Source organism: Muscardinus avellanarius (assembly GCF_963383645.1).
Source record: "Muscardinus avellanarius genome assembly, chromosome: 1".
NCBI lineage: Eukaryota > Metazoa > Chordata > Mammalia > Rodentia > Gliridae > Muscardinus > Muscardinus avellanarius.
Genome location: NC_137786.1, coordinates 58,515,402 through 58,542,243, shown reverse-complemented (window position 1 = coordinate 58,542,243; position 26,842 = coordinate 58,515,402). Strand labels below are relative to the sequence as shown.

Sequence of the window (26,842 nt, the reverse complement as noted above, 5' to 3'; positions counted from 1 at the left end):
CAGCCCTATTTTTTTTATTATTTTATTTGAAACAGGTTCTCACTGAGTTGCAAAGTGCCTCGCTAAGTAGCTGAGGCTGTCCACGAACCATGACCCTCCTGTCTCAGCCTCCCAAATGCTGGGATTACAAGCATGAGCCACCACGCCTGGCTCTCCCTGGCAATTTAGTGGGACACTATTTTCAAAATAAAAATGAAATAAAATGGCCAGTGGACTGGTGATGTAACTTGGAGGTAGAATGCCTCTGATTCAATCCCCAGTACCAAAAAAGAAAAAAAGGAAGAAAGTAAAGTGCTATTAAACTTAATGAGTTAAGCCAGGGGTGGTGACACATGCCTGTAATCCTTGGGAGAATCTCAGATTCAAGGCCAGCCTTAGCAATTTAGTGAAACAGTTTCTTTCTTTCTTTTTTTTTTTTTTTCATAGTCTTTATTTTGAAACAGGTTCTCACTAAATTAAGGAGGACCTAAGTAGCTGAGGCTGGCCATGAACCTGTGATTCTCCTGTCTAGCCTCTTAAGTACTGAGATTACTACCATGTGCCACCATAACTGGCTAGAGTGAGACCCTTTGAAAATAAAAACAAAATACGGTTAGTAATGTACCTCAGAGGTAGACTGTTCCTGAGTTCAATCCCTAGTACCACACACACAAAAAATAAATAAATTACTGAGTGATACCAGTTATCAACTTACTGCTTCTGGTGTCCAAAATCAGTTTTCATTGTTCATCCTGCAGTAATAGATGAGAATTTATACTGTGAACAAATATAAAACCTTGACAGTATAGGTTGATGCTGACCAAAGGAGCGAGGGGTTTCTTTTTCTGGTTCCACATCACCTTTAGGCAGGTCCCTGCAGCACCTCCATTGGACCACACACACCCTGTGCGCACTGGCTAGCACCATGCAGCACCTGCGGTCCCTGCTCAGCAAAATGCCCCAACCACAGCACCTCCACTGGCTACAACTCCACAACCCTAGCAAACCTGGATCTCCTCTGCATCCTCTTCCACAAGGTCTGAGTGTTAACACTGGGGTTCCTTTGCCTAATGTGAACAGCCTGGAGTTTGTTCCAAGTTTACTTGATTCCCATTATCCCAATCCTCTGTTACAACTAATAATTCTTTATATTAAACTTTCTCCAAACTTCTGCATCGTTTCTCTCTTCTCATTGGCTTCTGCTATATTTAAAATGTTTCCTACTATAAAAGTATTTTTTTCTATAAAAGTATTACACATTCATGCCAGGCATGGTGGCACATGCTTGTAATCCCAGCATTCGGGAGGCTGAGACTAGAAGATCATGGTTCGCGGACAGCCTCAGCTACTTAGGCCCTTTGCAACTCAGTGAGACCGGGTTTCAAAATAAAGAATAAAAAAAAAAAAAAATAGGGCAGTGGGTGTAGCTTGGAGGTCAAATGCCCCTGGGTTCCATTCTTAGACCCGCAAAAAAAAAAAAAAAAAAAAAAAAAAAAAAAATTATACATTCAGAAGGCAGACTGGAGGATCGCAGTTCACAGATAGCCTCAGCTACTTAGGCCCTTTGCAAATCAGTGAGACCCTGTTTCAAATATAAAAAAAGAAGCTGGGTGTGGTGGCGCACATTTGTAATCCCAGCATTCCGGAGGCTGAGACAGGAGGAACTCGGTTCGCAGACAGCCTCAGCTATTACTTAGGCCCTTTGCAACCCAGCAAGACCCTGTTTCAAAATAATTAAAAATAGGGCTGGGTGTGTAGCTCGGAGGTAGAATGCCTCTGGCTTCCATCCCCAGTACTGCAAAATGAATAAATAAAAAAAAAAAAAGACTAGCTGGGTATGGTGGCACATACTTGTAATCTCAGCATTTGGGAAGCTGAGACAGGAGGATCATGGTTTGCAGACAGCCTCAGCTACTTAGGCCCTTTGCAACTCAGTGAGACCCTGTTTCAAAATAAAGAGTAAAAAATGGGGCTGGGGGAGGAGCTCAGAGGTAGAATGCCCCTGAGTTCCATTCCCAGTACCATAAAAAAAAAATAAATAAAGACTAAAAAATACAATGTCCCTGGGTTCCATCCCCAGTACAGCAAAAAAAAAAAAAAAAAAGGTATTACAGCTGGGTGTGGTGGCACACACTTATAATCCCAGTACTCAGGAGGCTGAGACAGGAGGATCGCACAGGTTTGAAGCCAGCCCCAGCTACTTAGTGAGGCTCCTAGCAATTTAGTGAGACCCTGTTTCCAAATAAAATATAAAATAGGGCTGGTAGCCTGAGGTCAAAGTCCCTGGGTTCCATCCCCAGTTCCACAAAAAAAAAAAATAAAATAAAATAAAGTATTACATATCAACTAGACATACATTATCAACTAGACAAGCAATAAAATAATCCATCTTCAGGTAATCTCATGCTCCAGAAGTAGCATGTTTTAATGTAAGCTTTTACTTATTTATTCTTCCTCCTCCTCCTCCTTCTTATCATTATTATTATTATTATTATTTTTGCAGTACTAGAGGTTGAACCCTGGACCTCATGGCTGATAGGCAAGCACTCTACAGCGGAGACACATCCACAGCCTATTTTTACTCTTTTGCAGTGCAAGGGATCAAACCCAGAGACCCACACTAAGAAAATACTTTACCATTTAGCTACAGTCCTAGCCCTATTTTTTAATTGTAAATACAAGAATACAGGCGATTATAATACCAAAAAACTACAAAAAGTGAAGAGTAAAATGTAAGAATGCCTTCCAGTTGCACTTCCCAGAGTAAAATGACATTAACTTCTTTTGCATATCCTTCCAGAGATCCCCCCAACTTTGATAAAGTATAATTGAAAAAAATTCTGTATGTTAGGAGCCAGGCGTGCTGGCACACACTTGTAATCTCTGCTCTTGGGAGGCTGAGACAGGAGGATCGCACAGATTCGAAGCCAGCCTCAGCTACTCAGGCTCTCAGCAACTTAGTGAGACCCTGTTTCCAAGTAAAATAGAAAATAGGTCTGGGAGTATAGCCTGGAGGTAGGAAGCCTCTGGGTTCCACCCCCAGTACCACAAAAAAAGAAAGAAAGAAAGAAAGAAAGAAAGAAAGAAAGAGAGAGAGAGAGAGAGAGAGAGAGAGAGAGAGAGAGAGAGAGAGAGAGAGAGAAAGAAAGAAAGAAAGAAAGAAAGAAAGAAGAAAAGAAGAAAGAAATCTGTATATTAGGAGCCAAGCGTGGTGGCGCACGCTTGTAATCACAGCATTTGGGAAGCTAAAGCAGTAGGATCATGGCTCGCAGACAGCCTCAGCTACTTAGTGATGCCCTTCACAACTCAGTGGGACCCTGTTTCAAAATAAAAAGAAGCCGGGTGTGGTGGCACACACTTGTAATCCCACCATTCGGGAGGCTGAGCTTGGAGGATCGTGGTTCGCGGACAGCCTCAGCTACTTAGTGAGGTCCTCTGGAACTTAGTGAGACCCTGTTTCAAAATAAAGAATAAAAAATAGGGCAGGGGATATAGCTCGGAGGTCAAATGCCTCTGGGTTTCATCCCCAGACCCACCCACACACACACAAAATAAATAAAATAAAAAGAATAATATATAGGGCTGGGGGGTGTGGATTGGAGGTAGAATGACCCCTGGTTCCATCTCCATTACTGCAAAAAATAAAAATAAAGAATAGAGCCAGACGTGGTGACGCACGCTTGTAATCCCAGCATTTGGGAGGCTGAGACAGGAGGATCGCGGTTTACGGACACTCTTAGCTACTTAGGCCCTTTGCAACTCAGTGAGACCCTGTTTCAAAATAAAAAATAAAAAATAGGGCTAGGGGTAGAGCTCAGAGGTAGAATGTTCCTGGGTTCCATCCCCAATACCACACAAAAAAAATGCTTTTCATAATTAAGTTTTTTAAATTGTGGACAAGATTTCTCAGTTCATCGGGTTTTCGCAGAATCATTTATTGCTGAATGATCGGAGAGAACGGCAGTAACCATTTCCAGAAAATAGTCAAGTGTTTAGACTGAGGGTGTTTTTCTTTCACGACGTTCAGCAGCGCTAGGTCTTCGGCATCCAGCAGCCAGCTTAGCATGTGGAGCCTCCTGAGGCGCGGCAGGCGGGACAGGCACTGGCTCAGGGCCCTGACGGTGCTGGCCTGGGCTCTGATGCACTCTGTGAAATGCCTGGAGATATTCAGCTCTCGCAAGTTTGGCAGGCTGTCCAGTGCTTGAAAGAAATTTCTGTATCCTTCTTCTGTAATTTTATGATTGACTGAAAGATTTAAGTTTTCAAGTTTTTGGAAACCTCCATTGCTTGCTACCTTGGCTGCAAAAACAAAGTATTAATGAACAGAGAATTATAAGGACTTCTGTTTCATTTCATTTCTTTATTATTTTTTTCTTTTTTTGGTGGTACTGGGGGTGGAACCCAGAGGCTTTCTACCTCCGGGCTATACTCCCAGACCTATTTTTTTATATTTTATTTGGAAACAGGGTCTCACTAAGTTGCTGAGAGCCTCACTAAGTAGCTGAGGCTGGCTTCGAACCCGTGTGATCCTCCTGTCTCAGCCTCCCAAGCGCGGGGATTACAAGCATGCGCCACCACGCCCGGCTTCATTTCTTTATTTTTGTGGTGGTACTAGGGATTGAACTCAGAAGCACTCTACCTTCACCTACATTCAAGCTACACCCCTAGCTCCTTTTTTAAAAATTTTTATTTTGAAACAGCCTCACTAAGTTTCTGGGAGACTTGTTGAATTGCTGAGGCTAGTTTGGAACCTGCTTTCTCTTGTCTCAGCCTCCCAAGTACTAGGATTAGAGGCCTGTGCCACCATGCTTGGCAATCATGACAGGCTAGGTTATTTAAACCAACCTCTCCCACCACCACCATCACAATAAAAGTGTATAATGCCCAATGTAATTTGTGTGTGTGTGTACATGGTACTGGGTATGGAACCCAGGGGCCTTTTACCTCCATGCTACACCTCCAGACCTATTTTATATTTTATTTGGAAACAAGGTCTCACTAAATTACTAAGAGCCTTACTAGGGTGCTGAGGCTGTTGTCGAACCGTGATCCTCCTGTCTCAGCCTCCCAAGTACTGGGATTACAAGTGTGTGTCACCATGCCTGGGTCAATGTAATGTTCTTTCTTTTTTTTTTTTTTTTTAAACAGGTCTGGAGATGGAAGTCGGGGGCATTCTACCTCCGAGTTATACCCCCTGCCCTATTTTTTATTCTTTATTTTGAAGCAGGATCTCACTGAGTTTCACAAGGCCTAAGTAGCTGAGGCTGTCCACAAACCAAGATCCTCGTCTCAGCCTCCCAAATGCTGTGATTACACACCTGGCTTCCAATGTACTGTTTTTTGTTTGTTTTGTAGTACTAGAGATTGAATCCAGAGACATTCTACCTCTCAACTACACCTTCAGTTTTATTTATTTATTTATTTATTTATTTATTTATTTAGTGGTACTGGGGCTGAAACCCAGAGGCATTCGACCTCTGAGCTATACCCCTAGCCCTATTTTTTATTCTTTATTTTGAAACAGGGTCTCACTGAGTTGCAGAGGGCCCCCTCACTAAGTAGCTGAGGCTGTCCGCGAACCGTGATCCTCCTGTCTCAGCCTCCTGAATGCTGGGATTACAAGTGTGCACCACCACGCCCGGCTATTTTTTGTTTTGAAACAGGGTCTCATTAGGTTGCTAAGAGTATCCCCAAGTTGCTGATATTGACCCCAAACCTAAAATCCTCCTAACTCAACCTGCCAAATACTGGAACCACAGGCATGTCCCACAATACCCAGATGAAATATAATGTTTTTTAAATATCTCTAAAAGTCCCAAGGAAAGCCAAGCGTTTTGGTGCACGTTTATAATCCCAGCATTTGGGAGGCTGAGACAGGAGGATCGTGGCTATTGGACAGCCTCAGCTACTACTTAGTGAGGCCCTTTGTAACTCAATGAAACCCTGTTTCAAAATAAAGAATAAAAAAATAGGGCTGGGGGTGTACCTTGAGGGTAGAATGCCCCTGGATTCCATCTCCAGTACTGAAAAAAAATTAATAAATAAAAGTCCCAAAGATAGCTATAGCTGCTCATGGTGGCACACACCTATAATCCCAGTACTTAGGAGGCTGAGATAGGAGGATCAAAGGTTTGAGGCTAGACTCAGTACCTTGAGAAGACTCTTTCAAAATAACAAATTAAAGCCAGGTGTGATGGCGCACGCTTGTAATCCCAGCACTTGGGAGACTGAGACAGGAGGACTGCGGTTTGTGGACAGCCTCAGCTACTTAGTGAGGCTCTCTGCAACTCAGTGAGACCCTGTTTCAAAAGAATAAAAATTAGGGCTGAGGGTGTAGCTCAGAGGTAGAATGCCCCTGGGTTCCATCCCCAGACCCACAGGGGGGCGGGGGGAATTCAGTCTAAGGGTGTAAATGAGAGGTAGAATGCCCCTGGGTTCCATAAAAAATAATATTTTTTAAAATCGGCCAAACTAATCTATGGTGAAAGAAAGCAGTGTAGTGGTCTTGGGAAGAAGAGGAAAGTATTCTTAGGGCACAGGAGGGTTCTGGGTGTTGGTGATTGTGTGTGTGTGTGTGTGTGTGTGTGTGTGTGTGTGTGTGTGTGTGTGTGTGTGTGTGATTCCTGCAGATCCCAGGGCTTCACACATGCTAGGCTGGTGTTCTAATATTGAGCTACACCCTACCCTTATGTTCTATACTCTAACCTGTCTGATAGTTAGTCATACCTGGGTAAAAAAGTTTTCAAGTAAGCCAGGTGTGGTGGCCCAGGTTTGTAATCCCAGTACTTGGTAGGCTGAGACAGGAAGATCTCAGGTTCGAAGCCGGCCTCAACAATTTAGCGAGGCCCTCCGCAACTTAGTGAGATCCTGTTTCCAAATAAATAAAATCGGGCTGGGGGATTACCTCAGAGGTAAAATGCCTCTAGGTTCAATCCCCAGTGCCACACACACACAAAAGTTTTCAAGTAAATTGTATATGCCAGTATGCTTGTAGTTGTGTATGGTGGTACACACTTGTAATCCCAGCATTTGGGGGGCTGAGACAGGAAGATCGCGGTTTGGGGACAGCAAGTGAGGCCCTTTGCAACTCAGTGAGACCCTGTTTCAAAAAAAAGAATAATAAATAGGGCTGGGTGTATAGCTCTGAGGTAGAATGCCCCTGGGTTCCATCCCTAGTAATGCAAAAAGAAAAAAGAAAAAAAAAAAGGAAAAAGAAGAAATTTTCTACATATATATTCATCTTCAATTGGAAGGGGGAAAAAAGTACTTTGGCGAATATTTGGCTAGGGTATGGTTAGTGGCAGAGCGCTCTCTCAGCGTGCAAACCTGGGGCCCGGGGCTCCAGCCCAGCACCCTCACACATACCCCCCACACCCACATACACACATTTGAAGCCTCAAAAGGGAGGGCCTCCTGGTCGAAAGTGTGGGGAGGGGCGTGCAGCCCTGGGGAGTGAACCCGGAGGCATTTTACCTCTGGGCTAAACCCAGCCCGATTTTATTTTGCAGCAGAACCCTGCGCCCATCACCGCTTCCGAGCCCTGTCTCTAGGGGGCGCTCACCAATTTCCATCAGGCTCTCGTCATCCAACGTATGGAAAACGGAGAAGACGCGGAGACACGGAAGCTGCCGACACTGCTGGATGATCAGTTTTGCCTCTCGGGGCATCCCTTCCCCTGATGGAAGGTTCAACTCTTCCAGGAGGCGCAGAGAGCCTAAAGTGGAAGCTGCCAGAAGAGACGCGCGCACACAAAGCTGTTCCCTCCATCAGCAACCTGTAACCTACGTATGCACGGCCCACGAGGCCAAGGCGGCACAGAGGCCATTCCTCGTCTCTCTCAAGGTCGCGAGAAAGGGGTCAGCACACTCCCGCCGCCAGCTCCTCCCCCATCCCGGGCAGTCTCTCCCGCCCGGCCTGCGGTCCAGGCTCCTCCCTTATCTCTCCACTTCGCCCCGCACAGCCCTGCTCGCCTCCCTCCACCCCTGCCCCTCAGCCTCCTCGTCAACCTCAGTGACGCCTTGAGGAGATCCAGGACACTAGAAGCCTCATGATCCTTTCCAGTTAGACTCCGCCTTGATCACTTGAGAGTGCTCTACTTTTTTTTTTTTTTTTTTTTTTTTTTTTTTTAAGGGGAGGTTGCTGGGGAGTGAACCCAGGGGGATTCTACCTCTGAGCTACACCCCCGGCCTTATTTTTTATTCTTTATTTTGAAACAGACTCACTGAGTTGTGAAGGGCCTCACTAAATTGCTGAGGCTGGCTGCGAACCTGCGATCCTCCTGTCGCAGCCTCCCAAGTACTAGAATTTCAGGTGTGGGCCACCACGCCCGGCTAAGAGTTCTCTACTTCTGAGAGTGCACACATTAAACCGGGGGAGGAGGTACTGGGGATTGAACCCAGGAGCACTCTACTTCTAAGTTTACCTCCCCAGCCTTTTTTATTTTTTTCGAAACAGGATCTTGCTAAGTTGCTGAGGGCCTCCTAAGATGCTGAGGCTGTTCTCTAACCTGCGATCCTTCTATTTTAGCCTACCTTGCCCTCCATCCTCTGTCTCAGCTTCCCAAGTGCTAGGATGACAGGCATGCGCCATCACGCCAAGCCTGGCCCTTTTTTTTTTTCCCCTTGTTTGGAAGCCAGGCGTGGTGGCGCACGCTTGTAATCCTAGTATTTGGGAGGCTGAGACATGAGGATTGCTGTTCAAAGCCAGCCTCAGCTACTTAGTGAGGTCCTTTGCAACTCAGTGAGACCCTGTTTCAAAATAAAGAATACAAAAATGGGGCTGTGGGGTGCTTCCTGGAGGTAGAATGTCCCCAGTACTGAGAAAGAAAGAAAAAAAAAGGAAGGAAAGAAAGAAAGAAAAGAAAGAAAGAAAGAAAGAAAGAAAGAAAGAAAGAAAGAAAGAAAGAAAGAAAGAAAGGAAGAAAGAAAGAAAGGGAAAAGAAGGATTGAGGGCAGTGAAGACCTGCAGCGAGATAGGAGGATCGTGGTTCACAGACAGCCTCAGCTACTTAGTGAGGCCCTGTTTCAAAATAAAGAATTAAAAACTAGGGCTAGGGGTGTAGCTTAGCTTGGAGGTAGAATGCCTCTGGGTTCAACCCCCATTTAAAAAAAAAAAGAAAAATTATAAAAGGGCTGGAGTATAGCTCAGAGGTAGAATGCCTCTAGATTCAGTCCCCAGTACCACACACACAGTATATAGAAAGATGTGTATATGTTCTATGCAAATACTACATTGTTTTTATATAAGGGACTGGAGCATCGTTTAATTTTTGGTATCAGCAAGGGATTCTGAAGTTAATCTCAATGGATACCGAGGGACAACTGTATGTATTTGCTTTGCTGTAACTAGTTTAAAATAAGAGCAAAAATATAAGCCGTGGTGGCTTGTATTTTGTAAACATACCAAATTCTTCACATGTTTTCTTGTCAGGAAAATGTTGGTGTTCAAGATTTAATATCTTCAGAGAAATAAAATTTGGCAAAATGGCAACTGTGAGAGAAGGAAAATAAAAATGTAGTTATATCAGTTATATTTTTCAAAACAAAGAGCAGCATCTTTAAAGAATATCCTAGAATGATCAAAATTGGTACAATAATTCAGATTGGATGTTGGACTAAGAACATACAAATCTTTGCTCAGAAAATAATTCTGAAAACTAAAAATGTTTGAAATTATAGCAACAAATACATTTTATTATTTGAGAAGTTCATTCAAGGTCAAGTGTCAAATATAATAGTTTAATTTCTTGACACTAACTGCATCTTAAAATGCCAGCTGTTTTTAATGTGCCCTATATGACTTTGTCCACAGAGGCATCTTAAACCAGAAATTTAAGATTATAGTTCTTACCAAATGGGGCAGCTTTAAAAAATGATCCAGAAAATTTAATTTCTTCGAGTTTTTTGCAGGAAGCAAGTATAGTCATGAGAGACTCAAAATCCGAAAGGAATTTACATTTCAGATGGAAAACATGAAGGTTTGGAGAATTCTGAATCAATTGGACTGTAGAATATCAAAGATTTTCAGAAATTAGAAAAGACTACAAGTTTCTATCAAAATAGCCTTGTAAATTATTTTTTGTTCTAACAGTACTGATCTAAAACAAGGCACCATGATGTGATAATCTAAGAATCAGGCTGTTTTGGGCTCATGTTCCTTTTTTTTTTTTTCTATGTTTTGGCACTGAGGATTGAACCCAGGGGCATTCTACCTCTGAGTTACATCCCCATCCTTATTTTATTTTTTAATTTGAGACAGGGTCTCACTAATTTGCTGAGAGTTTCACTACATTGTTGAACTGTGCTGCTCCCCACAGCCTTCCATACCTCAGCCCCTGGCACCTCCATCCTCTGGTAGCTGAGGCCAAAAGCTTGGGGTCTCCCTGACTTGCCTCTCACAAGCTCCAGCAAACCCAGCTGACTCTACTGTAACAGCCATCCTGAGTACATTAACCCCTTCCCATTCAAGCCCAATCCCCATTTATTTGCACAATATTCTTAATCGTATAAATGCAATGTACAAGCTAGTAGATGCCTTTAATCCCAGGATTTGGGAGGCTGAGACAGGAGAATCACAGCTTCGAGACCAGCCTCAGCTAAACTTAGCAAAACCCTATTTCAAATTAAAAAATAAAAAAGCCGGGTGTGGTGGCGCACACTTGTAATCCCTGGGTTTGGGAAGTTGAGACAGGAGGATCACACGGGTTCCAAGCCAGCCTCAGCTACTTAGTGAGGCTTTCAGCAACTTAGTGAGACCCTGTTTAAAAAAAAAAAAAAAAAAAAAAAAAAAAAAAATATATATATATATATATATATATATATATATGTATGTATGTATATATTGGTCTGGGAGTATAGCCCGGAGGTAGAACGCCTCTGGGTTCCACCCCCAGTACCACCAAACAAACAAACAAACAAACAAATAAATAAATAAATAATAAAAAAGAGCTGGGAGGCCGAGCGTGGTGGTGCATGCTTCTAATCCCAGCATTTGGGAGGCTGAGACCAGAGGATCATGGTTTGCGGACAGCCTCGGCTACTTAGTAATGCCCTTTGCAACTCAGTGAGACCCTGTTTTGTTTTGTTTTTTTATTTTTTATGTTTTGGTAGTACTAGGGGTGGAACCCAGGGGCTTTTCTACCTCCGAGCTGTACTCCCAGACCTATTTTTTAAACTTTATTTGAACTAAATTGCTGAGAGCCTCACTAAGTACCTGAGGCTGGCTTCAAACCTTTGTGATCCTCCTGTCTCAGCCTCCCAAGCGCTGGGATTACAAGCATGTGCCACCACGTCCAGCTTGACCCTGTTTTAAAATAAAGAATAAAGCTGGGCATGGTGGCGCACACTTGCAATCCTAGCGCTTTGGGAGGCTGAGACAGGAGGATCACACAGGTTCGAAGCCAGTCTCAGCTACTTAGTGAGGCTCTCAGCAACTTCGTGAGACCCTGTTTCCAAATAAAGTATAAAATATGTCTGGGAGTATAGCCTGGAGGTAGAAAAGCCCTTGAGTACCACTCCCAGTACCACACACACACACACACAGAAAAAGAATAAAAAATAGGGCTGGGGGTGCAGCTCAGAGGTAGAATGTCCCTGGGTTCCATTACCAGTACCGCAAAAAAAAAAAAAAAAAAAAAAAAAAAAGGACTGGGAGTATAACTTGGAGGTAGAATGAATGCCCTTGGGTTCAGTCTCCAGTTACCCCCCCCAAAATAGCTCTTAAGGAAAATGTAAATTTGAAACAGAAATTACTGAGAAATATGAGAAAATTACCACTCCCAGCTTCAACATCACTGACATTTTTTACATGCAACTCAGCATGTCAGTTCCATATAGAGTTTTATCCCTGTAGTCTTTAGTGTTCAGTGTTTACTAAATTAAGGAATGGATGGTCCTTAGTCATTTTGCTAATGACGCATTTTTCAAAGGAAGGCTGCAGTGGTGCAGAACTTGTCCATCCACTGTGAGATAGGATGGTATGAAACAGGAAAAGCCTGCGATTTCTACCGACCAGAGCTGGCACATCTGTAAGCTACAATGTAAGAACAATTTAAAAGCAAAATGAAAGAACTCTACAGCCGGGCGTGGTGGTGCACGCTTGTAATCCCAACATTCGGGAGGCTGAGACCAGAGGATCGCAGTTCGCGGACAGCCTCAGCTATTTAGCGAGGCCCTCCGCAACTCAGTGAGACCCTGTTTCAAAATAAAGAATAAAAACTAGGGCAGGGCATGTAGCTCGGAGGTCAAATGCCTCTGGGTTCATCCCCAGACCTGAAAAAAAAAGAAAAAAAGAAAGAAAGAAAGAACTCTACAAACTCTTTTGGAGAGGCAGTATATCGGGTTAAGAGCTCACACTTTAGAGTCAAAATTTCTGTTTGAATCTGAATTTTTTTTTAAGCTGAATGAACTGGAGCAAACTACTTAACTTCTTTATAATTCAATTTCCCCAACTGTAAATTGGCAATAAAAATTAACTCAATCTTTGTATCCACTCTATAGGATCAGGGACTTATTTTTTTTTCAGTACTTTTGTGGAGATAGAAGCCAAGGGTATTCTACCTATGAACTACATCCCCAGCCCTATTTTTAAAAATCTTTATTTTTGAAACAAGGTCTCACTAATTGTGGAGTACCTCACTAAGTAGCTGAGGCTGTCTGTGAACCTCGATCTTCCAGTCTCAGCCTTCCAAGTACTAGGTTTAAAAGCATGCCCCAGAGCCGGGCGTGGTGGCACACACTCGTAATCCCCTTGCTTGGGAGGCTGAGACAGGAGGATCGCACAGGTTCGAAGCCAGCCTCAGCTACTTAGTGAGGCTCTCAGCAACTTAGTGAGACCCAAAATATAAAATAGTCTGGGAGTACAGCCCGGAGGTAGAAAGGCTCTGGGTTCCACACCACCAAAAAAAAAAAAAAAAAGCATACACCACCATGTCCTGCTAAGATAGAGTTAACATTTGTGAAGTGCTTAGAACAGTTCCTAGCATATAAGAAAGGCTCAGTAGTTACAAACAGCCCTTCACTTTCTTAATGAGAAAGAGTGCTATTTCCACAATTTACCATGGGTGTATAAGTTATGCCATGAGGCCCACAGAAGTTTTAACTGTTTTTTATTTATTTATTTATTTATTTATTTATTTATTTATTTATTTATTTATTTTTGTACTGGGGATTGAACTGAGGGGCATTCTACCTCTTGAGCTATACCCCAGCCCTATTTTTTTATATTTTGAAACAGAGTCTCAGTAAGTTGTGGACGGCCTCTAAGAGTCAGAGGCTGGCTCAAACGAGCGCTCCTCATTGTAGCCTCCCAATACTGGGATTACAAACATGCACCACCATGCCTGGCTGAAGTCTTGACTCTTAAATATGTTATTGGCTAAGTAGCTTTTTCAAACAATGCAAAAACAAGTAAATCAAATCCCTCCCCTTACCTAGTTTGGAAGGATCATGCTCAGCTGAAGTTTGGATCGATAATTTCCCCATTTGGTAGAGGTTTGGGAATTCTTCAGGAATGACTGAAAATGCGCTGAATTTGCCATCCAGTTTCACAGACAGTTCTTTCAGACATAGGAACTTGTCCAAGTTAGAAAAGATTTTGTCTGAAAAGCAGCACACAGTCTTTTATTAAGATAAAGAGTTACAAGTAGAAATGTAAAGACTGACATTTTGATTTATTGACTATTTTCACACTTTCAAATGAAAACCTGTCAGATACTAAGAATTTTTTTTCCAGAAAGTACAGATATGAAGTTATTGCTGCCTGCAAAAAAAAAAAAATTTTTTTTTGGTAGTACTAGGGTTGCTGGAAGCCCTTCTACCTCCAGACTACACTCCCAGACCTATTTTTTTATATATATTTTTATTTGGAAACAGGGTCTCTTAAGCTCAGAGCTGCTGGCTCGAACTTGCGCTATCCTCCTGTCTCCGTCTCCCAAGGGCGGGGATTAACAAGCGTGCACCACCACGCCCGACGCTGCCTGCATTATTTATTGATGATGTACTATGTGGAAAGCTCTGGGTCACTCTCTGTGCTCACAAAAATAAGCAGGAGCTGGGCGTGATGGAGCACGCCCATATAATATCAGTACCAGCCTCAGCAATTAGTGAGACCCTGTTTCAAAATAAAAAATAAAATAGGGCTGGGTGTGCAGATCAGTGGTAGAATGCCTCCTGGGTTCAATCCTCATTAAAAAAAAAAAAAAAAAAAAAAAAAAAACCTCAAAGGCTGGGGGTTAGTTCAATGGTAGAGCAATTGACTAGCATGTGTTAGGCCCTGGTTTCTATCACTAGCACCACCAAAAAAAAAAAAGAAAAAAAATTAAAAGGGATCAATGATCAATGACTTAAATACAAGAGCTAAAATCACATAACTCCTTGAAGACAATATAGGGATAAAGCTTCATAATCTTGGATTTGCCTATAAATTCTTAGATATGACATCAAAAGCACCAGGAAGAAGAAGAAGGAGGAGGAGGAGGAGGAGGAAAGAAGAAGAAAAATTTGACCTCGTCAAAATTAAAAATTTAGCCGGGCGTGGTGGCGCACACTTGTAATCCCAGCATTCAGAGGCTGAGACTGGAGGATCCTGATTTGCGGACAGCCTCAGCTACTTAGTGAGGCCCTCTGCAACTAAGTGAGACCCTGTTACAAAATAAAGAATAAAAAATAAAAATTAGGGCTGGGATGTAGCTCGGAGGTAGAGTAGCCCTGGGTTCCATCCTCAGTACTGAAAAAAATATATATATATACATATATATTTTTTTTTTCAAAGAGCCTTAGTAGAAAATTTTCTAAAAAGATGTACAGTCTTCATGAATTTGTGAAAAGATGCTCAGCATCACTCAGTCTTTAGGAAACTGCAAATCAAAACCACAATGAGGCCGTACTGCACACCTGCTAGAATGGCTTTATGATAATCAAGACAAAAGAAAAGACAAACTAAGGTTGACGAGAATGAGGAGAAATTGGAATCCTTGTATATTGCTGGTTGGAATACAAAAGAATGCGGTTAACAAAGAAAATAGTTTGTAAATTCATAAAAAAAAGAGTTAAACATAGAATCACCATATGAAACAGCAAGTCTCCTCCTGGGTCTATACCTCAAATAATTCTAAACAAGGACTCAGATTTTTTTTTTTTTTTCAGTTATGGGGATGGAACCCAGGGGCATCCTATCTCTGAGCTACACTTCCAGCCCTATTTTTATTCTTTATTTTGAAACAGGGTCTCACTGAGTTGCAAAGGGCCTCACTAAGTAGCTGAGGCTGTCCGCAAACCACGATCCTCCTGTCTCAGCCTCCCAAATGCTGGGATTACAAGCGTGCACCACCACGCCCAGCTTTTAGACAGATATTTAACATCATTGTCCATTGCAGAATTACTCACAGTAACCATAAGAAGAAAACAACCAAAGTATCTTCAATGGAGGAATGGGTAAACAAAATACATGCAACTGAAAATTATTCAACTATACAAAGGAAGGAAGGGGCTGGGCGTGGTGCCAAACACCTATAATCCCAGATACTCCAGAAGGTGAGACCGGAGGATGACAGGTTTGCAGCCAGCCTGGGAAATTTAATAAGAACTGTACGAAAAGGAAAAAAAGAAAAAGAGTTGGGGATATAACTTAGTGGTGGTAAAGTGCCCCTGGGTTCAATCTCCAATACCAAAAAAAAAAAAAAAGAATTACCAGGGACTGCTGGGAGGGAGGAGTTACTGGTTTTTGTTTTTCTTATTTTTATTTTTTTGTGGTACTGGGGATGGAACCCAGGGGCATTCTACCTCTGAGCTACACCCCCAGCTCTATTTTTATTCTTTTTTTTTTGTGTGTGTGTGTGGTACTGGGGTAGAACCCAGGGGCTTTCCTCCCTCTGGCTGTACTCCCAGATTTATTTTATACTTTATTTGGAAACAGGGTCTCACTAAGTTGCTGAGAGCCTCACTCAGTAGCTGAGGCTGGCCTCGAACCTGTGCGATCCTCCTGTCTCAGACTCCCAAGCGCTGGGATTACAAGTGTGTGCCACCAGGCCCGGCTTTTATTCTTTATTTTGAAACAGATCTCACTAAGTTGTGGAGTGCCTCACTGAGTAGCTGAGGCTGGCTGCAGACCTGGATCCTCCTGTCTCAGCCTTCCAAATGCTGGGATTACAAGTATGCCCATCTTGTAGCTTTTTTTTTTTTTTTTTTTTTTTTTTTGCCGTACTGGGAATGGAACCCAGGGGCATTCTATCTCCAAGCTACATCCCCAGCCCTATTTTTTATTTTTTATTTTGAAAAAGGTTCTCACTAAGTTGCAGAGGACCTCACAAAGTAGTAGCTGAGGTTGTCTGCGAACTTCCATCCTCCAGTCTCAGCCTCCCGAGTACTGCTATTACAAGTTTATGCCACCATGCCTGGCCAGGTGAGGGTAATTTTCAGGTATAACCTTGTGTATAGATCACTAGTTAATAACAACTCGTGTTTCTTTACAAAGAGTCTTTCTTAGTTAAATGTTGATATTAATAATTTATTACTTTTACCTGTTATTTTATTTATTTATTTATTTATTTATTTATTTATTTATTTATTTATTTATTTTGGTGGTACTGGGGATGGAACCCTTCTACCTCCGGGCTACTCTCCCAGACCTATTTTATATTTTATTTGGAAACAGGGTCTCTTAAGCCAGAGAGGCTGGCTTATGAACCTGTGTGATCCTCCTGTCTCAGCCTCCCAAGCGCGGGGATTACAAACGTGTGCCACCACACCCGGCTACCTAAGTTATTTTGAAACTACTCTACTTAATTCAGGGGCCTTTCATTAGTTTATACTACTGATCTAAAAAATGAGTGAAAACTTATTTTATATTCATTATAAGAAGGAACACTTATGGTCTCATTTCTTCAGAGGTTTTCATCCACTTTAAATTGAGAAAGAGAGAGCCGGGCATGGTGGCGCACGTTTGTAATCCCAGCATTTGGGAGGTTGAGATAGAATTGTGGTTCGCGGTCAGCTTCAGCTACTTAGTGAGGCCCTTTACAACTCAGTAAGACCCTATTTCAGAATAAAATATAGGGCTGGGGGTGTAGCTAGAAGGTAGAATGCCCTTGGGTTCCATCCCAAGTACTGCCAAAAAAAAAAAAAAAATTCAGAATGAGAAAATAAGGCTGGGCATGGTGGTATATACCTGTGTTATCAGTATTTGGCAGGCTGAGAAAGGAGGATTGTTCAAGACCAGCTTCAGCAACAATTTGGTGAGACCGTTTCAAAATATAAAATAAAATAAAATAAAATAAAATAAAATAAAAGCCAGGTGTGGTGGCGCATGCTTATAATCCCCGCACTTGGGAGGCTGAGATAGGAGGATCACACAGGTTCGAAGCCACCCTCAGCTACTTAGTGAGGCTCTCAGCAACTTAGTGAGACTCTGTTTCCAAATAAAATATAAAAATAAGTCTGGGAGTATAGCCCAGAGGCAGAATGCCTCTGGGTTCCACCCCCAGTACCACCAAAAATAAATAAATAAATATAAAAGGGATGGGTGTAGCTCAGAGGTATAATGCCTCTGGGTTCTATCCTCAGTATCAAAAAAAAAAAAAAAGAAAGAAAGGGAGAGAGAATGAGAGAGAGGGATGAGGGAGGGAGGGGGAGAGGAAGAGGGGAGAAAGAGAGAAAGAGAGAGAGGGAGGGAGAGAGAGAATAATAAAATGTCACATCAGAATGGTTATCCAAAATATATATTCAGGTATACCTTGTAACTGGCTTGTTTCTGAGATGTCAAGAGACTCCAGGGAAGGCAGGGTGAGAAGCAGCTCCTGCTCCGGGACACTGAGTTCAAATTGGTGAACAGAGAGCTTGGTGACAGATGCCTTATTCAGCTCCAGAACCGGGCGAATGCTTTCAGTAAAGCCACTGCTGTTGTCCAAATGGAGCTCAATGTGCTGTGAAGCTGAGAAAGCTTCCATCAGAACAATGAGCATCTCCTGGTCCACGGCGTCCATCCCAGTCACGTGGACTTCCAGCAGGGGAATCTTGTGCTGCTTGGGAGACAGTTTCCAATAGCCGGCACTGATGTTTGGTAGTTTCCTGTGTTGGATGTCAAAATAGCTCCTCATGTCCTTCTCCTTTTCAGCTACATCCTGGTCCCATACATGCACAGATTCAAAAGCAGAAGCATACTCCTGATCTATAGTTGGTGCCTGTGATTTGTCTAAACATCTTTCCATGATTGAGACATCTGGTCTAGGTTTGAATTTATTTCCTTTTATGCGGACCTGGACACTCCTCAACAATAACAGGCTTTCTGGGTGGTCAGAAAAGAACTGTAACTGAAGCACATCCCAAGTTAATGTTCTCCCTTGTAAGAATTCCAAAATACATGGGGAACATGCAGCAACAGTGTTGCTTTTATAAGCAATTTTTAGGGCAAGATCCAGCAGATAATTTGAAACCAGTAAAAAGTAATCTCCTGGGGACATTTGCCACAGTGCCCTAAATATTTGCATTCTTAGTGAAATTTCCGGATGATGCTTCAGGTAGTCGTCATTTTCAGATACACTCTCCAGTGACTCACTATTATCCACCAGATGAAGCAAATGAGATACAATTTTTGGCCCTGCCTTTGTTGAAGGACAACTGGACACATAGTTCAGAAAATTGCTATAGGGGTAGATAGCCATCATGGAGGAGTTTATTTGTCTCAAATAAGAAAGTCCCAAATCTTGATCCCCCTGCCTGTCTGAATCCAAGAGTTCAGTCAGTCTAATCCCGGCAAGAAATTCCTGAAACTCCCTATTTAAAAACTGATAGACTGGCCTCAGTCTCTGGGCCGTGAACTTGCTCATTAAGTACATGGTTTCGTCTTTCTCTTCATCGACCCCTGCTTCTGCGAGGTCCTCCCCACTAAACTCAAAGCAAGACGAAAAAAACCCTTTCAGGGCCAGCTCACCACAGGACAACACAGCAGCTCTGAAACCTTCTGTGGCGGGTTTGTGCTTTAAGAAAAGACATTCCATATAGGACTGGAAAACTGCCACGTGGTCACAGGACTGGTCAAAAGGACGCTGCAGCCAACTAGCGCAGATTGCTGCCACAAAGAGGGGAGTCTTCTGAATTTCCTCCAAGCCTCGATTCATTCCAAAGTAAACCATAAACTTTTGCAGACGGGTTATGTTGTATGCAAAGAGCCTCCGTAATATGTAGATGGTATTAAAAAAGGGAAATGCTTCGATCTCTAGAACCGTGTCTAGGTATCGGCGGATGTCCCTGGCCCTGTTTGTACGGATGGCCATCAGCACGCAGGTCCGAGATGTATGGTTTTTTTTAATCAGCTTTTCTAGGACACGGGGGACTGAGCACATTTCTTTGTAGTCATCCAAGAGGAATAACACCTGATTCTTTAGCTGCCGGGTGATGTTGCTCAAGCTCATTTCAGTAACGGTTCCTTCTGTTTTGAGGAGTTGGTCACCAATGATGTCGGCCAGCCCTTGGTCCAGGCTGGCAGAACTCAGAGAGAGGTAGAAGACCAGTTGGAACCTGTTCAGCAAGGGACAGCATCCCGTTGCCCAGAGAAAAGCGATTTTCTTCAGCAGGACCGTCTTTCCGCTGCCGGCTTCGCCCTCCACACACATAACAGAATTCAAGCCGGCGAGGATCTCAGGGAGCACCAGAGGCTCGTGCGCGGGGTTGCCGATGTGCTTTGAAGTGATGGACAGATCGCAGCCCAGCAAGAGGTCAGGGGCCTGGCTGGAGGAGAGCTCCAGCAGGGACATGTGGCGGAAACCAGCACTGGTGTAGACCGCTCTCAACTGCTCGCTCAGACACTTTCCCTGTCGCAGCCACTGGCCTTCGCCCTGTGCCGCCTCTGTGGGGACAAGAAGAGGGACACGGCTGGGAGTCTGTCACCTTCTCTCAACCTTTTCACTACGCGATTCTGCTTGATGACTGCGACTATGGAGGGATTAGATGCGGTCGCAGCCATCCACAACTCCCACTTTGGGATCCTCTCCCGGCTCTTTCCACAAAATCAGAATGAAGAGAGAATGTGCCCGAGGACCCTACTATGCATGGGGAGCTAGACATCACCATGGAATCCCTTAATCGCCCATTTGAAATTCTCAGGAGAGAGTTTCAAATTGCTGCTTGGTGTCTTTTTTTTTTTTTTTTTTTTTTTTTTTGGTACTGGGGATGAAACCCAGGGGCTTTTCTACCTCCAGGCTATACCATACTCAGACCTATTTTATTTATTTATTTATTTATTTATTTATTTATTTATTTATTTTTGGTGGTACTGGGGTTCCTGGAAGCCCTTCTACCTCTGGGCTACACTCCTAGACCTATTTTTACATTTTTATTTGGAAACAGGGTCTCCTAAGCCAGCGCGCAGCTGGCTTCGAACCTGCGCGATCCTCCTGTCTCTGCCTCCCAAGAGCGAGGATTACAAGCGTGCGCTACCACGCCCGGCCTCAGACCTATTTTATATTTTATTTGGAAACAGGATCTAACTAAGTTGCTGAGAGCCTCACTAAGTAGCTGAGGCTGGCTTCGAACCTGTGTGATCCTCCTGTCTCAGCCTCTCAAGTGCTGGGATTACAAGCGTACGCCACCAAGCCTGGCTCTTTATATAGTTTGAAACAGGGTCTCACTGAGTTGCAAGGGGTCTTGCTAAGTAGCTGAGGCTGTCTGCAAACCATGATCCTCCGGTCTCCGCTTCCCGAATGCTGGGATTACAAGTGTGCTCCACCATGCCCAGCTATTTTTTTAATTAATTAATTTTTTTGCAGTACTGCAGATGAACCCAGGGGTATTCCACCTCTAAACTATAGCCCCAACTCTATTTTTATTCTTTATTTTTTATTTTGAAACAGGGTCTCATTAAGTTGCAAAGGTCCTCACTAAGTAGCTGAGGCTGACCGCGAATTGCCATCCTCCTGTCTCAGCCTCCCAAATGCTGGGATTACAAGTGTGTGCCAACAGGCCCGGCTGTTTTTTAATTTGAAACAGTGTCTCCCTAAATTGCTGAGGGCCTCTCGCTGCTTAGGCCGTCCTCGAACCTGCAATCCTCCTGTCTCAACCACTTAAGTACTGGGATCACAGGTGTGCATCACCATGCTACTTCCATTCTACAGTGTCTTACCTGACACTGTAGAATTGACTGCTACTGAATCCTCAAGATTGCTCTCAGATGTGGTTTCCTTTGAAAAAGAAAATCCTTTATTAAATAAAAATTTGCACAAGAGAGTGGGCCATCGTATTATCATTGAGGACCAAACATTTTCAAACACAGCCCACCGTCAAATATTTCTGCTGATTGAAGAAAGATATGCTCCAAATAAAAAGTAATCTGCAAATATCTGCAAGAGTGTGTTCCCACATCATTGTTTTAGTCAGCTTTCCATTGCTGGAACAAAATACCTGAGAAAAACAACTGAGAGGAAGAAAAATTCATTTTGGTTTGTGGCTTTAGAGATTTAAGTTCATGGCCAATTAGCTCCAGGGCAGAAACATTTGGGCAGAAAGGTGTGGCAAAGCTGCTCACCTCCTGGCAGCCATGACACAGAGATGAGAGGATGAATACCGATGGGGGTTTGTGTCACAGAGTCTTGATAAATTGCTGAGGGTCTCACTAAAATGCTGAGGCTTCAAACTTGTGATGCTCCTGTCTCAACTTCCCAAGCACTGAGGTTACAGCTGTGCACCAACACACCCACCTATAATTTATGTGTGTGTGTGTGTGTGTGTGTGTGTGTGTGGTGTGATACTGGGAATGGAATCCAGAGACACTCTACTTCTGAGCAATACCCCTTGGCCTATTTTTATTTATTTGTTTATTTTTTGCAGTACTGAGATGGGACTCAGGGGCATAATATATTTTACTGGTCTGTTTATGTTTACCCATTTTTTCCTTTTCTTTTTTCTTTTCTTTTATGTACTGGCGATGCAACCCAGGGGCACTCTACCTCCGAGCTACACCTGAGCTAGGTGTGTATCAAATCGAAAGTTGGCTTATATCACAAAGTAAAAAGGGGTCAGCCTATTACCTGGGTTTATGATTTTTGTTGAGTATTTGATTTTCTTATAGAAACATATATTCCCAGCTGAGCATGGTGGCACATTCCTGAAATTTTAGGACTTAAGACACTGAGACAGGAGGATCACAGTAGGTTCAAGGTCATCCTCAACAATTTATTTATTTATTTATTTATTTTTATTTATTTATTTTTTTTTGGTGGTACTGGGGTTCCTGGAAGCCCTTCTACCTCTGGGATGCACTCCCACGGGCTACACTCCCAGACCTATTTTTAACTTTTTATTTGGAAACAGGGTCTCTTAAGCCAGCGTGGTTGGCTCTGAACCAGCGCGATCCTCCTGTCTCCGCCTCCCAAGTGTGGGGATTACAAGCGTGCGCCACCACGCCCGGCCTTATCGTTAACAATTTAGAAAGACCTTCAGAAACTTGAGACCTTGTTTCAAAAAATTTTTTTAATTTTAAATTTTAAAATTTTAAATTAAAAAAAATTTTTTTGGTGATACTAGGGTTCCTGGAAACCCTTCTACCTCCGGGATACACTCCCAGACTTATTTTATATATTTTTAAAATTTGGAAACGGGGTCTTTTAAGCCAGCGAGGCTGGCTTTGAACCAGCGCGATCCTCCTGTCTCTGCCTCCCAAGTGTGGGGATTACAAGCCTGTGCCACCACGCCCAGCAAAAAATAAAAAATAAAAATAAAAATAAAAAATTTAAAGAGCAGGGGTTAGCCAGGCATGGTGGCGCATGCTTGTAATCCCTGTACTTGGGAGGCTGAGACAGGGGGATCGCACAGGTTTGAAGCCAGCCTCAGCTACTTAGTGAGGCTCTCAGCAACTTACTGAGATCCTGTTTCCAAATAAAATATAAAATAGGTCTGGGAGTATAGCCCAGAGGTAGAAAAGTCCCTGGGTTCCACCCCAGTACCACAAAAACAAAATCAAAACAACAACAACAAAAAAAAAAGAGCAGGGGTTAGCCGGGCATGTAAGTGCATGCCTGTCGTTCCAGTACTTTGGAGATTGAGACAGGAGCAGGAGGATTACAGATTTGAAACCAGCCTCAGCAATTTAGTGAGACTCAGCAACCTAGCGAGATCCTATGTCAAAATGAAAAAACAAAACAAAACAAAACAAACAAACAAAAAAAAACCAGCCAGGCGTGGTGGCGCACACTTATAATCCCAGCATTCGGGAGGCTGAGACCTGAGGATCACAGTTCACAGACAGCCTCAGCTACTGAGGAGACAGAAAGCAAATAGGCAGATAGGGAAGAGGGGCGAGGGGCCAAAGTTCAGAGATAAGAAGGACCAAAGCTTCACAAAGCCATCTGGTTACTAATCAACAAACCCAGGAGACATCACTAGAGCAAGTCTGGCACTCCTACTGAAAGGAGACTCTTCAGAGGACATGCAAATTCTGAGAGCTGCTTCCCAGAATTCCCCGAATCCCAAACTCACCACAACCAACAGAGGACATGCAGACATCTATAAAACCCCTAGCAAAGCCACCAAGATGTTTTTTCCCTCTCGGGGAACCCCTCCCCTTTGGGGAGCTTTTCTCTCTCTCGCAGGTCGCCTTAGCCTTGAGAGAAGGTGGAGTGCAATTGGCGGCCACGTGGCCCAGGCTAACCTGAAAGCCTCTGCTGGACATTAAGGCCGACCAGGGCCCCTAGGGGTGATCTGCACCTCTTTTCTGGCAGATTGTGTGGACTCTGGGAGAAAGCAGTTTGCAACTGAAGGCATTCAGCTTGGGCTACTCTCAAGTATTGATCTGAAGGCAGCTGCTGGACTCCAGAGTTGCGACAGCCCCTTTGGGGTGTTTGGCCACTTTTCCCTATTCCCTGCTGCTTCCAATAAACCATTTACTCCCCTTCCTGCGGTCTGCGGGTGTCATTCTTCGCTCACCACAGACAAGAACCCGGTAAGGATATGCTGAGTTTCTTCTCAAGAAACTCTGTTTCATCTTTGATGAAACACTGGGTTTCTTCTCAAGAAACCCCCCGCTTCATCTTGGGGGCTCAGAAGAAACCCCCCGTTTCACTACTAAGTGAGGCCCTTTGCAAGTGAGTGAAACCCTGTTTCCAAATTAGAAAGAATAAAAAAATAGGGCTGGAGGTGTCAGAGGTAAAATGCCCTTGGGTACCACAAAAAAGGGGGGCTGGGGTGTAGCTCAGAGGTAGAATGCCCTCTGGGTTCAATTCCCAGTTAAAAAAGAAACATACCTTCCCCAGCCCTGAAAAAGGCCAAATAGGAAGAAGAGTCAGGCCTCTCATCCAGTGATGGTCATAAATGGGATCCCTGTAGCCTGGAGGCTGATCAGCTCTAAACAAGTTCAGGCCCCAAAGTAAAAGAGACTGAGTATCCACTTCATGAAGCCAGGGGTTGTGTCTTCCTGGCTTATTGTGGTGCCTCATCCACACCTCGCACATGATGGAATTTATTTACTTATTTATAATGAGCAACTCCTGTTCACAGCAGGTTCCAGTCACACAACCCCATCCTGCTGGAAATAGAGTATGATGCTCCTTACCTTGGCAGCAGGGGGTTCACCACTTTGGAGGCCTGGAATCTCTTCTGCAGAGGACTTAATATACTGGAGAAATAAACAACTAAACATAAAAGGTATAAGTTACAAAACAGTGGCATGCAATTAAACATTTGCATTACATATCTTAAAAATACTGTTAAAGTCGGGCATAGTGGCACACGCTTATAATCTCAGTAATTGGGAGGCTGAGACAGGAGGATTGCAGATTCACAGCCAGCCTCATCTACTTAGTGAGGCCCTCTGTTTCAAAATGAAGGATAAAAAAATAGGTCTGGGGATGTAACTCAGTGGTAGAATGTCCCTGGGTTCCATCACCAGTACCACAAAAAAAAAAAAAAAAGGAAGGAAGGAAGGAAGGAAGGAAGGAAGGAAGGAAGGAAGGAAGGAAGGAAGGAGCCAGGCGCACACTTGTAATCCCAGCATTCAGGAGACTGAGACCGGAGGATCGTGGTTTGCAGACAGCCTCAGCTACTTAGTGAGGCCCTCTACAGTGAGATCCGGTTTCAAAATAAAGAATAAGCCGGGCGTGGTGGCGCACGCTTGTAATCCCTGCGCTTGGGAGGCAGAGACAGGAGGGTTGCGCAGGTTCGAAGCCAGCTGCGCGCACTGGCTTAGGAGACCCTGTTTCCAAATAAAAAAATGTAAAAATTGGTCTGGGAGTGTAGCCCGGAGGTAGAAGGGCTTCCAGGAACCCTAGTACCACCAATAAAGAAAGAAAGAAAGAAAGAAAGAAAGAAAGAAAGAAAGAAAGAAAGAAAGAAAGAATAAAAAATAGGGCAGGAGTGTAGCTCAGAGATCGAACCATCCCCAGACCTGCAGAAGAAGAAGAAGAAGGAGGAGGAGGAGGAGGAGGAGGAGGAGGAGGAGGAGGAGGAGGAGGAGGAGAGAAAGAAAGAAAGGAGAGAGAGAAAGAAAGAAAGAAGGGAGAGAGAGAAAGAAAGAAGAGAAAAGATGTACGGGGGGAAATAAATCAATTTTTGTGCCAATGAACTATATCTGTTAGATAAAGTGACAGCTATAATAAAATGATAATATGTCTGAATCAGAGAAGTAGATTAAAATTTAATCTGCAGATATAGAAAGGGGGAAATAAAGGGAAACTTGTTAAGCTCAAAGCCACAGACACAACATGCATTCTGCTTACTTGGGAAAATGTTTGGTGTGGTCTTCTAATGGGTCATCGCCTTCCTTCCAGTTCTCCAAACATCCTCCACAACAAAAACACTGGACAATGTCTTTTACACCTACGAGAAGGGAAACCAGTCAGGATCATGTGCATTCATCAACGGCCCGCAGATAATAACGACCAGACCTTTACTAGTGAAACCCTGTGTGCACCTCCAGTGGGATTTTGTGAGTCATGAGCTGGGTCACCAGTGAGGTGTTTTCTATGTATAGCTCCTGATCACAATGGGGTGATCCAGTGGGATAGTCACCGAATCCTATGCGCCATGTCCTCAGTGAACATCTTCTCCCTGCCTCACTCTAGCAACAGAAATATACAACAAATCTGGAATTGAAGCTACAGAAGGGAAAAGATTTCTGTTTGTTTTGTTCACTAATGAATGTCATGAACTAAGAAGAATGCCTAGCACTTCTTTTTTTTTTTTTTTTTTTTTTTTTTTTGGTGGTACTGGGGTTCCTGGAAGCCCTTCTACCTCCGGGCTACACTCCCAGACCTATTTTTTACATTTTCATTTTGGAAACAGGGTCTCCTAAACCAGCGTGCGCGGCTGGCTTCGAACCTGCGCGATCCTCCTGTCTCTGCCTCCCAAGCGCGGGGATTACAAGTGTGCGCCACCACGCCCGGCTTGCCTAGCACTTCTTAGGCAATCAGTATTTATTTATTTTTGTACTGGGGATTGTACCCAGGGGTACTCTACCTCTGAGCTATGCCCCCAGCACTTTTTTTGTGTGTCTGTGTGGTACTGGGGATTGAACCCAAGGGCATTCTATCTGTGCACTATACCTCCAGACCTATCTTTTATTCTTTATTTTGAAAAAGGGTCTCACTAAGTTACGGAAGGCCTCACTAAGTAGCTGAGCCTGGCCAAGAATCTGTGACCTTCTGTCTTAGCCTTCTAAGTACTAGGATTACAAGTGTGTCACCACCCCTAGCTCCCCTAGCACTTTTTATTTTTTATTTTCAAACAGGGTCTAAGTTGCTAAGGGTCTTGCTAAATTGCTAAGGCTGGCCTCAAACCTGTACTCTTCCTGACTCAGCCTCCCAAGTACTGGGATTATTGGTGTGCATGACCACACCTAACTTTTATTTATTTAGTGAATGCATAAAAAAGAATGTATTTGGAGC

General features: G+C 43.5%; 1 protein-coding gene across 1 annotated transcript in view; it reads right to left on the bottom strand.

Moving 5' to 3' along the window:
* Nucleotides 1-3,913: 3,913 nt before the first annotated feature.
* Nucleotides 3,914-26,842, bottom strand: part of NAIP (NLR family apoptosis inhibitory protein) — a gene marked incomplete at both ends in the record, with an annotated part of 43,278 nt that continues 20,349 nt past the window's right edge. The window contains 9 exons of the mRNA XM_080704043.1: nucleotides 3,914-4,278; nucleotides 7,541-7,705; nucleotides 9,382-9,468; nucleotides 9,829-9,981; nucleotides 13,409-13,576; nucleotides 17,707-19,818; nucleotides 21,091-21,148; nucleotides 24,514-24,592; nucleotides 25,676-25,775. Of these exons, the coding sequence (XP_080560169.1) occupies nucleotides 3,914-4,278; nucleotides 7,541-7,705; nucleotides 9,382-9,468; nucleotides 9,829-9,981; nucleotides 13,409-13,576; nucleotides 17,707-19,818; nucleotides 21,091-21,148; nucleotides 24,514-24,592; nucleotides 25,676-25,775 (3,287 nt within the window). The remainder of the gene's footprint in view (nucleotides 4,279-7,540; nucleotides 7,706-9,381; nucleotides 9,469-9,828; nucleotides 9,982-13,408; nucleotides 13,577-17,706; nucleotides 19,819-21,090; nucleotides 21,149-24,513; nucleotides 24,593-25,675; nucleotides 25,776-26,842) is intronic.